The 15,182-nt window shown below is 33.8% G+C and overlaps 1 protein-coding gene across 2 annotated transcripts in view; it reads left to right on the top strand.

Annotated features, from left to right (window-relative positions):
- Positions 1 to 14,593, top strand: part of Fkbp14 (peptidyl-prolyl cis-trans isomerase Fkb14) — a 40,759-nt gene extending 26,166 nt beyond the window's left edge. The window contains exons 4-6 of one of the 2 annotated variants that reach the window (XM_089098353.1): positions 599 to 711; positions 8,674 to 8,856; positions 14,205 to 14,343. In XM_089098353.1, the coding sequence (XP_088954479.1) occupies positions 599 to 711; positions 8,674 to 8,847 (287 nt within the window). In that variant the 3' untranslated portion in view covers positions 8,848 to 8,856; positions 14,205 to 14,343. Of the gene's footprint in view, positions 1 to 598; positions 712 to 8,673; positions 8,857 to 14,204 lie in introns of both variants that reach the window. The other variant, XM_089098352.1, reaches the window with a different exon arrangement.
- The last annotated feature ends 589 nt before the right edge of the window (positions 14,594 to 15,182 follow it).

The following is a 15,182-nucleotide window of genomic DNA, read 5'->3' as shown; positions in this document are numbered from 1 at the left end:
TCCACAGTTTGCACATTTTATGTCTGCTTGGCACACATGATCCTTATTACTATGATCACCTGCTTATCTAGTGCACGCGGTCGGGTTTGGACATTCCCGAGCGAAATGTCCGAATTTATAACTGTTGAGACACTTCTTGGGTTTTTCGGTCGGTCAAGTGACACGAAATAACCAATATTCGATCTTCACTCCAAACTTCAATGCATGATCAAGGTCATCATCCGTTTTAAACTTCAGCTGAACAACTCTTGAATTTCCGAAGCGTGTCGCAGAAATTACATGTTCAACGAGCATGGAGATTTGAGAAACATCAAAATCAGTGTCCATTTTAATAATACCTGCGTACTCGGTTCTTATAATCTTAGCCCGAATTTTCATACTATTAGGTATTGCAGCCACTGCAGAATCTTCATCAACCATGTGGACTACCAGTCTATTTCGGCAACTAACAATATGTTTCACCTTGTCAGCACAGCCAAGCTTCTTCACAAAATCACGCTATCGAAAAAGTCCCTGCTCAAGTTAATGATTTGCTTTTTTAATGATTTTTTTTTGGCTGTTTGGATTTTTTGTTCTATTTTTTTTTCTTTGTTTTTAGGTGCTACTCTTCATTTTGACGTTGAACTTGTTAGTATTGGACAAGCCCCAGAGCAAATTAATGTCTTCAAGCAAATAGATGCAGATGCTGATAACCAACTATCCAGAGAAGAGGCAAGTAGTCAAGATTCAAGGGCTATGAACTCTCGATCTTGGGCAATATTTTGGAGTTGGCTTGGCTTGTATTGGATATTATTTAGTTGTTTTGGAGTGTTTCTGTGTGTCGTTTGTTTGAATAGCAAAATGTATAATACAATATGCTGCATAGGAGAGGGACAGGGAGGAAACTCCCAATTTTTTCACATCTGATGTTTGTAACTCATTTTAATTACTATTTTTCAGTTTTATTGTCCACTAGTACTTCATTATTCCAAGTATTGGTGTTAAAGGAATTTATAATATGTAAAATAATGTAAGAATCATCTTTTGCTGGCTACATTGCTGTATTCTTCCAGGAAGCTCAATTAGTATTATTAATTGATTACATTACAATTATTATGATTAATAATTATATTATGTCATAAATTGTACAACTAATTTTGTTATTATAGTGTAAATAATTAATCATAAATGTTTTATAACGATGATTATAGTTAGACGCTTTTTGTAATATAACTTTTTTTGTATTCTATCAAGCTGCTCTAACGAAGGGACTGGTAATTGGAAATCAGAACTGCCCATTTTAAAAAAATAAGATGAAGAAAATTTTAATTCCAAAAAATTGTTTTTACCTTCGAATATTTTCTATTTTTATTTATTAGGCGTTCCTGACCCAAAGCTAATTTGTTTCAATTGTGCAGAAAGCACTTTTTCATAGTAAAATATTTGAAATCACAATGACTTGTGTAGCAGGGAACACTTAGACCCCGAAGCCGTGCCGAAATAAAATTAGTGGCGGCGGATACAATTACACCGTTGGTGCTGTTTTTTGGCAGCCCACCGCCGTCATCGGCGCCACGCCATCAATTGATCGGCATTTGTTCTATTTTTAAAATTGTTTGGAAACTAAACAGTTAAAAAAAAATTTCTTTTTTAATACCTTTAAAAAAGTTTTGGAAACTAAATTGGTATTATAGTTTTATCGAAATTGGGTCCACAATTCCATTTAAGACAATTCCACATTTTTTAATCATGACTGAACCTCGGACAAAATAAGGACGTGATATCAATCTCACAAAAGTTTCTTTTAACCCAAATGATCGACAGCGAGACCTTAAACTGCCTGATATTTGAATTAATTAATCCAAAAAAAAGGTAATTTAAAGTTTAATCTAAATTAGCTCTGAAATTTGAATCAAACAAATTTACTTGCACGATAAATCCATGCCTAATTTATGAAACCTCGATGGAATCTGATCAAGTTTTCCGGTGGGCGAAGATAAATGGCGTACACACTCGGCATTTTTCAGCCCGATTCATGACTAATGCTGCCGTACGTATCCCCCCTCCACTTTCCTCAACCCTTTATGCTCACCACAGGATGCACAATCTCATAATTGAACTAAGCTTCATTCTAATTGCCCCGGGTATCGCGCTTTCATTTGCTCGTAAGGTTGTTAGGAAGGCAGAAAATGTGTATACAAGTTTGGGTGGGGGAGGGGGGGGGTGTTAGTTATAAAATTTTTCCATCTTGCTTTCTGGCCTTGTAGAATAGCTGCATTTTTGTACATGGTAAAACATTCATAAAGAAGGTATTCGAGGAATATCATGGCTAGTCAAAGCTCTTTTAATTAGAAAATATTACAGTGTAACAAAGAGGGCGGAAACAAGTGAATGATAATCTAAAGTCCATTGTTGACGAGTAAATTCAAAAACATATCGAGAGGATCCAAAATTTTTGCATTTACTGTTAGATAGCAGATTTTGTATTATATTTGCTTCTCAATACTCTCAGAAATAATTCAATGCTTGAAATTTCCAACGGCGCGCCGCCACCGACCGCACTGGCGGTGGCGTCGGCACAATAAAGGCTCTTCGGTGGCACGTCGCCGGTTTTCGGCGGGGCTTCGAGAACTAGGAACAATGCATTTGATATTGCAAAAATGATTTCAAAAACGCCCTTGGATGGTTTGAAATCACCGCATCAATTTTTTTTTTCTGTAATTCAACATTCCCCATAAGTTTCAGCCTAGTATATATATACATATTTAATATTATACATCAAGTCGTTTGTTTGCGTTTTTTTTGTGTTTCTTGGTGCTTTTTGCTTTTTTTTTTTCATTTTTTGCTTTTTATTTGTTTTCACTCTTATCAGATTCCTAAAGCAGAAATTACCTTTGCCTTGACATTCAGTGGAAATGGAAACTTTTAATTAACGTAATAGTTAAATCGTTTAACGTAGAAACGTATATTTAAATAATCCTAGCTTCAACTATCTGGTGTGCGTTCTCTCTAGGATTGGAGTTGGCTCAGTTCCATCCAACGTCATGACAAATAGGTAATGATAGTCAAAATTCGAAGTAAGATCCAGACGTATGTCCACCAATGTAAAAAAAAATATAAGGTGCTCTCTTTTGATTATATTTCTTATTGCATTTGTCTTTTGGATTAAATATACCCTTAAATATTTTTTTATTCAGGTTTATTTTTTCTTAACTCATTGATCACTTATTAAAAGAAATATGAGTTTGAAAAAATTCAATTGAAGATGGGATGCTACCATTTCGAACAACCGTCACACGCAACAAACGTTATAACATCCAACCGTCAGAACCACCAACTGTCGCAACATCCAAAAAAATTTATAAATTCATATAGTAGTAATAAGTATATAATAGTTTAGAAACAAATTTCGGCTATATATTTGCACATCAGGGGGTTGGTAAAGCATAGCATATATTAAATACATATCCTAACCTAGGTACCTTTTCCCCCCTAAACCCCAAAAAACTAGTTTTAAAATTTTGGATGTTGTGACGGTTGGTGGTTCTGATGGATTTTTTTGTCTATGTTATGACGGATTTTGTGGATGTTATGACGTTGGATGTTATGACTCCTTCCCGAGAAATATGAATTTGAAAAATAATGAATTTGAATGATAAATGTACTATCAATATAATAAATATATTAAAAGATCTAAATGTTTCAAATTTTTCCTGTTTCTTTCGCCCCCCCCCCCTGCATTCGGTGTCAGTTTTATTTGCAGAAAGTCTAATCTGGCTTTTAAAAGTAGGAGTCATTTGGGCATTCCTGGTTAGCCTGAAACAAACTATACTATTACATTCTGTGACTTGTTTTATTCATATTTTAGATACTTGCATGAACTCCCCCCCCCCAAAAAAAAAAAAATAGAATCCCCGTTTTGATTTTTATGAGGTGAACCTAAAATAAGAAATGTATAACTTCAAGAAAATAGGGCTTATTTTATTGGTTAAGTAATTACTTAAGTAATTTGAATTAAATTAAGTAGCTTGTTAAAATAATAAATTTGTAAATTTTCTCATCTAAGAAACTACCCTTGACGACTTTTGATTTACAGTTATCAAATTATGTTTAGTTATTAGTTCCGTTACCGCAACGCAACCAAAAATTGTTATTAAGCATTTGTATGGTAGAAGCTGGTCTTAAATATCTCAAGTATAATAAATAAAAATAGTTCTACTATGTCAGATATATATAATATGTATTCAGTCATCTTCAGCTCTAAACAGTCATATGATATTATACAAACTAATAACTGAAGCTTTAATTCAGTTGCATGGACTTGAGTGAATAACACCTAAAAACTATTTACTTTGGATTACCTTTAAAAAAGGAAAGATTGGAAAAAAAAATTAGACTAATTAATTAGGGTATTGTTCTAAACACATATCTCCCATACTCAAAAACATGTCACTTAACGTTTTTTGAATTGTCACATGCAATTTAATATTTGTTAAAAGCTTTCTTTGATATTTGGTAAAGGTCTAGATTAGGCTATTGAGAGGCGAACACGTTAAGAAAACAACTCTTACTTCATAATATACAGAATAATTTTAGTTAAGATATCAAGGCCGTATCCAGGGGGGGGGGGGGTACCCGGTTTGTACCCCCGCCCCGAAGTTTTTGACCGGGTCAAAAATTAGTGAAAACCGAGGTAAAAATCATTAAAATTAGTCGAAAACTGAGTAAAAAATTAGTAACCCCCCCCCCCCGAAAAAAATCCTGGATCCGCCCTTGTAAGATATTTAACTAAAATTATTAGCTTATATGTATAACCCAAATCATATATTTCCCATGTGTTCTGCCAATGCATCTCTTTTGTTTTAATCCGTGTAGTCGTAAATTGAGTCAACTGTGCTTTTGTTTTCGACATTCGCATTTCAATTCCAGAGTCGGTATTTTTTCATTTTTATATTCTTCTTTTCTTTCTTGATTTTTCTTTTATTGGACTTCAGAAAAGGAAAGTCGGTATTTATAATCTTAGGAAAGTTTCTGTCGGTGAGAGTACCGTTTTAGTGATATATTACATTAACATTATTAATAATAGTAATTTATCTTGGGTTTATCTGTATATTTTACTCTTTCTTTTTTAGGAGGGGTGAGATGCCGTTTTGTCCTTTTTTTTTATAAGAAATGTTTCTTTTAACTTTTTTTTAAATTAAATTTTCCTTTCCACAAATTCCAGTTTGTATTTGCGATTGCCATGATATTAGGAAGGGAACAAAAACAAGGAAATTAGGAATTAGCGGTATTAGATTTAAATGACATATTTCCCATGCAGTCTGCTAATGCGTTTCTCTTGTTTTAACCCGTGTTACCTATAAACTGAATCAACTGTGACGAAACATGAACCAGAAAAACAAGAGTGACTAGTGGTGAAATAAATGAGAAATATATAACTTAGGTTATATATTTGTACATTGGGGGGGGGGGTAATTATAGTGGAGCTACAGTCAAAATCTGTTAGCTACAATTATTCTGCATGTTATGAAGTAAGAATTGCTTTCTCAACATGTTTTCTTCTCAGTAGCCCCTAATTTAGGCCTTTACCTAATATTATAATGCAAGTAGTTGCTGTATGGATCAAATTTTTGGAAATTATCAGGCGTTGGAATTAGACCAATGAATTTGGGCCCCCTGAAAGTTCTATTTACCTAACTACATTGCAATTTATATTAAAAAGATTAAATCAAATTTTTAAAGTTAACTAGAATTTTGAAATAAAATTATTCACATTATATCAATAAGTTGAGTTGGATGAAATTAGTCTGGAAGTCTATTGTTCACTCTGTACATTTTAATCAAAATAGTTGGGAAGGGTTCACTTTCACAAATATTTGGAACTGATTCAACTTTTAAGTTTCTTGCTTCTAATTTGAGGAGGAATTCCAAGTGAATTCCAATTCCAAGTGAGGAGGAGGTATTGTCTCCCCTCGGAGATCCCAAAATTCTACTTCTAACATTGGGATAGTTCATTTTTTTTCCATTGACCCATGTAGGGAGAAAAGAAACAAGAGTATTTGTAGAGACCAACGATGAATGTGTCTGTTCCCTGAGTTATCTTTAATTTTTATTTAATTAGTGAATTAATACTTTCTTTTAATTGTTAGTATCTTCAATATTACCTAGTTCTATGGGTATATTTTGTAATATTAAATTCAGGTATGTATTTAATAAAACTGATTTCTTTTGTATGTTAAATTATTTATCTTTTATTTGTATTTAATATTGATTTGTTCAATTTTATATCCTTAGCTTTTTATATCCTTATATAATTTTTTTTTTCTACTTAGAAAACCCACCAGTGCAGCCATATAAATCTCGGTGCATACTTTTTGTTACTAATGATACTGCCTATATAATTGAAAATATCTATTCAGTCAATTGGTGCCACCTATGGGTTTGAATGCCCAAAGTTTCTGATTGGGATATTTTCAACTATAAAAAGAGGAAAAAAAAAAAAAAAAATCAGACTAAACCCCTATTTCCTTGACCATTCCAACTATGTACAATTTTCGAGGTTTTTTTATTTTATCTGTGGAAATTATTACAAACTTTAATTTATCGTTAATGTTGGCGACCTTGCCCAGGATTCCTAAGATTTGCTCTTAAGTACCAAGGGCAACAAAATTAACAGTTGCGGTTTTAGGGCGGGGGGGGGGGGTGTTGAGAAGCCGGTTGGCCCAGGCGCAAAATTCCAAATAAAGAATATAACGATTATAGTCATTTTGTAATTTTTGAAAGTTTATTTGTATTAAAATAAAGTAGAGAGCACAATTAATTAATCAAAGTAATTATTAAATTATTAATTGATAATTAATAAATAAAAATAGTAATTAAATTAAAATAATAATTAAAAAAATATTATCTATTAATTAACAAACTAAAAATTCCTTTTTAAATAAAGGAAAATTTTGTTAAAATTAGATCTGAAAATGTTTGGGGGACAGGAGAGGGGTGCGCTAATCAAGATTCTGCCCCGGGTGCAAGAGGCCAGAACCGGCATTGAAAACAAAATATTTTCCGTCCCTGGACTCATCTATTCATACCTGAAAATCTTGAATTTTTAAGATTTTTCCATTTTTGTTTGAAAATTAGTAAGTTTTTAGGTTAAAACTACATGACCGTTACTGTTGCCATGTTGAACGGTGAAACTGAAAAAGAAAAATTAATTTGATAAAATTGACAGTCCTGCTCGCCTACATTTTGGTTCTCAAGGACAGCCGCTGTTTCAAAGGAAAGCTATATTTCTTAACCTGCTAGTTGCTGAACATTTTTGGCTTATTTTTCGCCGGCTTTTCACCTAGTTTCCTTCTTTTAAGTTCGACCCGTGCTAGAACCCAAATCTTCTTAACTACATATGCAGGTCTTCTTAATTAAAAACTGGAGTCTCCCATTTTTCAGCCTAACAGTATATTGCTTTAAGAATAAAAGAAGATAATGCTAATAAGTGGTATCTCTGTAGTGGTAAATATTTACCGTTAATATAGACTGCATTTCTTTCTCGGTTGAATGGTCAAATATTTGGAAGTTTCAATCAGGGTCTTATCCAGGATTGTTTTTTCGGGGGGAAAGGGGGGGGGCAAAATATTTGTTTTTTTTGGGGGGGATGCAATTTTTTTTTGGGGGGGGGGGGAGGGGTGCACAAAAACTTTAAAAAACACATCAAAAATTTGTTTATATTCATTTTTGTTACGTCTTTACGAGTCGGATAAACATTTCGGGGGGGGGGGGGTTCAAAACCCCTAACCCCCTTGGATACGGCCTTGTTTCCAATGCTATTAATGGGTATTAGAAAACATTCTATGGAAAATTTAATCTAAAATTTTTCATTTTAATTATGTATCAGTTTTGATGTCTTAATAAATTTATTTTAACATGTAACCAAATAAACAGCAAAAATTTAAATTACTAATTTATAGTACAGGAAATATATTTATGTCATGGATATACCAATACTGGTCCTGCTTAATGTCTTATAATAATGGATTCGTTTCTACTCCTTTTTATCCCATCAACTTTTTTGCGTGAGTCAAAACTGCAGCTTTTTATTATTAATTGCGTTTAGAAAAATGTAATGCCACCAATATTCGAAAATTTAAATTTTGGAAAAGTAAGTACTACTATACTTAAGTTATACTTGGTTTAGTTAGTAAGTAATAATATGAGTAAAAAGTGTCGGTACACAAGAATTTGTACCACGGGCTCCAGGTACCCAGGAGCCGTGCTAGCCGAATGGTTAGCGCTCTGGACTTGATATCCCGAGGTCAGGGGCTCGAGTCCTGGTATCGCCGGTTGTTTGATGTGGGACGGGGGTCAATGGTGTGACTCTGTAAGCTCAGCCAGAGTCGACCCAGCTCTAGATGGGTACCTGAACAAATCTGGGGGGAAAACAGGGGAAGCGTCGGATGATTTTCCCCCAACCACGCATTGCACTCCCTGCCGAAGGCACTGAATCAGAAGATCGGTACCTGTGCAACGCACACCTTTGGTCAGCATGCGAATGTTTTATTTTTTTTTTTTTTAATAGGTAAGTGAAGTATGAAGTATATATAAAGGTAGCACTAATTGATTGATATGAATGCCTTAACTTGATTGCTTTTGTTTTTTGTTTTTCTAATAAATTCAATTAGCTAATTGCATGACCTGCTTCAGGTATTGACCTATATTAGACAGAATCTACCAGGAGCAGAAGAAACTACCGAGGCAACCGACAACCCTGTCAACCCGCAAAAAATTACTGAAGAGATTTTTCAGCACGAAGATAAAGACAGGGACGGATTTATCAGTTTTGAGGAATTTTCTGGACCCAAACATGACGAATTATGATTGCTTTTGGTATGTCGCTTTTATGGTGTAAAAAGGCTTATGTGTAAGGGTTTTTTTGCGTACTATATTTGACAACCACCAAATGGGTCTCCCGGCTTATCTTGCCCACCCTTAAATCCCGTCAAATTTAATATGCCTTTTCTCTGCTGTATATCCTCTCCAGGGAAGTTCGTTGGTGTCCCCCTCCCCCACTGTTCAATAAGCTACTCCCCCCATACAAATAATTTTTGGAGTGTTTTACGTTCAGTGGGCAATTGTAACTTAAATTGCGTGAAATAGCGCTTGTTGAAACTTGTTAAACTGCTTTTGGGCTCATTGGTCATCAGGGCACGATAAGCTGCATTTTTTATACATATATAGGAAATTCTTGGTTTATTTATCTATCAGGATAAAAGTTATTTTAGTTTCTACTATAATTTTTGGTATAAGGAAAACAATATAGGCGAATAAAGAGGGAGATTTAGACCATTGCATCTACTTTTCAAATTACTTGCGCATTAATTGTATAAAAAATCGTTTGAAAGGGACGGCAGTAGAGAACCTCAAAAGGTAATGAATCTTATTTACTTGGAAGGCACTCCAAGTTTTAAAGTTATGTGCATTTTGATGCGGACCTCATTTTCAGCTCTGCAAACTCCGCCGCATCTAGAATTGCAATTGCGATAGTTAGGTGGATTAGCATACCTATTATGATTTTGTGTACAAATTGAGTTTCAAAATTGTGTATCAATCTTTCAACTTTCAACTGTAAGGCTTCACTGTTTCAGACCAATAGCTTTACAAAATTCAAAAATTTGTTTTCTTGTGTCCCAATAATTGGGACTGCAGTGAGTTATTAGAAGTAGTGCTAAAACTTGGTATCGGAAAAATCTCATTGTGAATAGGAGGCATTATATACCTCAGTGGTGGCTTAGCTAAAATTTAATTAATTAGTTGCGAAACAAAAAGAATTAGCTGAATAAATTTAATAATTTTCGAGCTTTATGCTTTTTTTTTATTAGTTTCTTTAGAGTCTATTGCAAGTTTAAGTTTTTTCTAAGAGTCTTTTGAATTTCTTGGATCTTAAGTAGGAATAATTACTGAACCAATGAGGTATATTTATATAGAAACCAGTCGTGTGGATATAAATTTCCAAGAAAAGAGGAGGGTTTAAAGTTGCACTTCTGCTGAGAATTATTTTATTTATTCATATTTTGACTGATTCCTTTGATCTTCGGTTTTAAAATGACAAGCTGCACTGCAACTTAATGCCACCCCACAACACTCATGCATCGTAGTATGTGTACTTCATCGTTTACAAGATGAATCGAACATGTTGTGGGGAGTTCGAAGCTCAATAGCTTGTATCTCAAGTAGTGGCCTATTAGATCTAGAATAAATTGTTCTCCAAAGAGGTTGTATTTTGTTTTTGACCATGGAAAAAACTATATTTAGCTCGGTTTATCCTTTAATTCTATTTATGATTATCAGTTTTATTATTGTCTTGGTGTTAGTTTAGCTTTGTATTGTTGAATATTATATTTGTTTTGTTATCCTGATGTTATCATTCCTCAGATACGGTTGATCTTTTTATCTTCCTCATCTTTCTCTTTTTTTCGTAGCTGTTAGCTAGCTACATTATGCTCAATACGGTCTTGTATTAATTTTTCATCTTTTTTTCAGCTGTATGTTTCAGGACTTTTGGGGTACTACATTATATTCAGCATGATTCTATGTTATTATTATTTTTTTTTTATCCACTTTTTCAAGTTTCTGTTTGATGACTTTAACAACATTATATTTAGTTTGATCTTGTGTTCTGTTTTTTTTTCTCATCTTTTTGTTTCTTGTATCTGTTCTCATCTTTCTGTTGTTAACTATCTAATACAATAAATACAATCAGTCAATATAACAAATAATTAGAAAAATATGAAAAAACAAAACAGTTTAATAAAAGGTAACGCTGTACATGTATATGAAATCAGGGCCAACGTTTATTTGTTCCGTACATGTTTTGCGTCTATTTCCGTGAGCTTCGGAATTGAACCTGGTCGTTTAGGAATAAAATCTGATGGTAGAATATCACGGAGTACATGGCTATCTTGGCATTTCCTCTCCCAAAATCCATACACAGATTCAGCCTTCTTTGCTCGAAAAAGGTAGTTCAAATTTAACCAACAGTTCAGCACATGGAATTTTGGGCTATGGTAAATAATAACAAGAGATAGTTTCTGTTGTTGTTTTTTCCAGTATACTTAGATTGTTCCACAGTTAAATTAAAATATCGTACTTTGTCAGCGTACTCCAAAATCGGTCTAATAAAGGTAGAATAAGTTCTTAAAAGGTGACCTATGGAAAACAAAATTTTTCCTTAATTTTAATTAATTTTAAGCTGGTGTTTCCTCTCTTCACCAGCTGTACGGCGAGTATCTCCCACTTCAGATCAGAAGTAATAGTCACTCTTGATAATCTAGTTTTAATTACGCTTAGTTGTTCAGGGACAGGAGGTAAAAATTCTAAAAAAAAAAAATAATACGGGAAAATTTAACTATTTTTCATTCGTTCGTAATCATTGGTCAAGAATCTGAATCTTGTGTCGCTTTTTCAATAACTACTTCGGCTCTGTTGGGCTCTCTTGTCGAATATTTCTTCTAGGCTTAAGCCTTCAATATACTCTCATCCAATTTTCATATTTTCAATTTGCAATAATTCTAATGATGACTACAACTTCGAATAATAGTAAATATTCAATAATATTCAATAATTCATCATTATCATGGTTGAATGATTCAATAATTCATGAATTCAATAATTCATAAAGTAATTATTCAATAATAGTAATTTAGATTTGCAGAAAAATCCGCGAGTACTTGTCTAGTATCCCAGTTCGTGCGAAACTTTTATAGAATGCATTTATTGAATAGAGACATCAAAGAAAAAGAAACTATTGCGAATAAGTAGTATGTGGTAAGTTGCAGAAAAATCCGAGAGTAATTTTTTTAATTAAAATATGTTGTATCAGAGCAAACGCCCTTCAAATATTGAAATTTTGCCCAAATATTGGTTCAATTCTAACGTAACCAATTCGCTAAAATGTTTTATAAATTCTACTAAATGTGGGCATTATAGTTATCAGTCTTTTTGCATTAAAATTCAGCTCAGTCTTTTTTTGGAATAGGAGTAAAGTCACAAGTTTTCTAATGGGACTGTAATTATTACTAGTAGAAATGACCCTAAAAATATCAGTCAATCTTATCGGGGGGGGGGGGGGGTTCTAGTAAATCTCTTGGGTAATCAATAGGGTTCTACTTTTTCATTTCAATTTTTTTTTTTCAATTCGGTCTATTGATGCTGCTGGCTAAAAATCGTCTGAAAATTGTTAGCGGATTAGGCAAAGGAGTGACTGACTACAATTTTTGTTAAATGTTTGTTTAATTGGTTCCCAGTATCTTCATGTGTTTGATCAGGAACAAAATTTACACCGTTAGTACCCTTGGCAGATAATCTTTTTATTTCCTTGTAACATGCTGATGTTTTGCATTGGGGAAGATTTTCAACTTTTGAATTATAATTGGGTTGAATTTATTTATTACCAGTCGTTAAAAACAATAAGAAACGGAGTATAAGAGAAAACAAAGAGAGAAGGACAGAAAATGACCAATAAAACAAAATCTAAATTCATAACGTGAGCGCACAAGCACAAAATTTACACAGACACAATACACATAACAAGCACAATAATGACACACACAAGAAAAAGGAAACATTTACTGTTATAACACGAAACACCATGGACGTCCATTGATTTGTAAAGCATAAGCTTCAACGCATCTGCCAATGGCAGCAGTAACATCTATTTCCCTGCGGTATATAGGAAAGAATTGGAGCTGAATTGCAATTCTTCGTCAGAACCGCAATTAGTAATTTAAACAAGTTTACTTTTTTCACTGCAGGAAGTGTTGCGAAATGTTCCATAAATTAAAATTGTACTAAAGTATACACAGCCTATATTCTCAGGAATTGATTTCTTTCGCTTTGAGCTTCAAAATGCTTTAGAAAAAAGTTGAATTTTCGCAAATAAGCCTATTAAAGAATGTTGCTAAACACAACTATTAACTAGCTATCTCAGAAGCAAAAAAAAAATAAATAAAGATACATATAAAACATTAAAGGAGTTGGCTCTTTATGGTGATTCCAAGTTTATAATTTTCATTAAGTTTAAAGTTATAACATCAAACGCTACAAATCTGACTACAAATTTATTTTTGCATGTTCGTTATCTCCAAAGATGAGGTCTGTATTTCCTATAAATGTTTCCCTGTTTTGACTCTCCCAGTAACCCAAGAATGCTTCCTCTAACTTATCTAGTCCTGGGGGGACTTAGATAAACATTTTTGAGCATTTTTATGTCCAAAAATGGGATTTAATAAGGTCTTTCTATACACTCTACTTTTGAAAGAGACCCATCAAAAGTATCCAGAAGCTATTATTTTTTACATTAAAATCTCCATATCTCCTTTTGGGCCAATAATCACTTGCCTAAGTATCTCCTCGGGCGGCCAAGGAGATACTTAGCATACCGGTAGTAAAGTCGCTGGAATTTTTTTCCATTGCCGAGAAGGCACGCTGAAAAGGCCTACACAAAATTTGGAAGCGCATATGCTTTATAACGTTTAGCTAGTACCCGGCGATTAAAACGAAGTATATTAGATGCTATGTTGCAGTAGGCACAGCACGTCTGGCGCGGGAAATGACGGATGATGAGTTTTCTAGTCCCTTTGAGAGAGTCATCGATTGGAGACGAAGATATTTCATTTCCAGTTCAGGATTAATCGATGTTCCATCAAGATCAACCTCAAATTCTCCAGGAACTGGGATCCAGTTGAATAGTACGATTTCTGGCTTTTCAGTGTTAAATTTGCGATTAATTTCTGAATATTCTCAACTCAAAATAAAAACTTTCTCAAACGCCAGTACCGTTCGGCTGGGGTTGAAAACATCATCTACATAAGCAATAAGAGATACATTTATACCTTCTAAAATACACTTGGAAACCGCCTGGGTTTCCACGCCTATGAACACGAAAATGAAACACGATTGGGGATGTAAGACGCAATTAAGGTGCCAGCCTTTCTCGTTGCGTAGGTTTCTGAGTATTATTACGTGGTTTATCTGCTTCTTTCGGCTCTAATTTATTTGCTGATTCCATTTCTTGACGAATCAAGCACTTTATTTCAGTATTTAAATGCGGACGTTTTACACTTCATTCAGCTTGATAGTTGTTTTTTACCAATCCTTTTTTTAGCTTTTCATTTCTTTAAATTTTGCTCAGCATGGTTTCACCTTCGACTGTTTTCATTTATTTCTTTTTTTTTCAGATGGCCAAATATATTGACATGTCTATTAAAGTTCTCTCTGAAAATGAGCCGTCTCGAGCTGAACAGCTTCAATCTGACAAAAATAACGTAGTTTCAAAAATTTTTGAAAATGAAGACAGAGATAGAGATGGCTATATTTCATATGACGAGTTTAGTGGACCAAAAAAGGACGAGCTATAAATAATTTCGTTATGGCGTATAGACGTTATAATTCTTTATCTTTATGGGGATACTTAAGGGTCTGTTGAATTTTTTTGTCAAGTGTGAATAAGTGTTCTATAAGTGAATAAGATGAAAAATTGTATTGGTTATTTTTGGATGGATCCATGCATTTTCTAACCTTGAAATTTATTACTGTAATTGGAGAATGAATAAATTCTTAAATTTGGGTTGAAATGGTTTGATTATCTAAGTTTAGCTTAGAATTGTTAGCGCTGTTATTTCTTACAGCCATTAAAATTGGCTTAGTAATGACCGTCTGCGAAGTATGACTTCTCAGTCGCTCTTTTCACACCAGGCCGCCCAGCAGACACTGCCGATTCGAGTATCTTCTGCGGTTGGTTGCCGACACTCCAGCTCAGATTCTTTAAGACTGACTCAGTCAGTAGCGGGTGAAAACGTCAAAGAAGAAGGCCTAAATTCCAATAGAACGACAGACTTGGGAAAGTCCTGGACTAGGCTGAAATTCCGCTGTCAGATACAGAGGTCCTTGCGGCTGACGACCCTGCGTGAAGGAGGCTGAAAACGCTCTCAATGCCAGACCGGCATGAGTATTAAATAAGTAATTAAGATTGATTGCAAGTGGAATGCCAATAGTATATTTGAATTATATTCTAAGTGAACTACATTGCTACCATCTATTTCCTTCTACCTAAAAATTTGAATAGATTGTATTATAAAAACATCCTTTTTGATCTTGTTCTTTTTCAATATACCTCAGGTATATCCAAAAGAATGATGAAATGTATCTTCATTTTA

This window comes from Artemia sp. Qi Xiang Cuo, chromosome 12 (genome assembly GCF_049724085.1).
Source record: "Artemia sp. Qi Xiang Cuo chromosome 12, ASM4972408v1, whole genome shotgun sequence".
NCBI classification, from domain to species: domain Eukaryota; kingdom Metazoa; phylum Arthropoda; class Branchiopoda; order Anostraca; family Artemiidae; genus Artemia; species Artemia sp. Qi Xiang Cuo.
The sequence above is the reverse complement of the archived record's forward strand: the minus strand, read 5'-3'. Positions and strand labels throughout refer to the sequence as shown.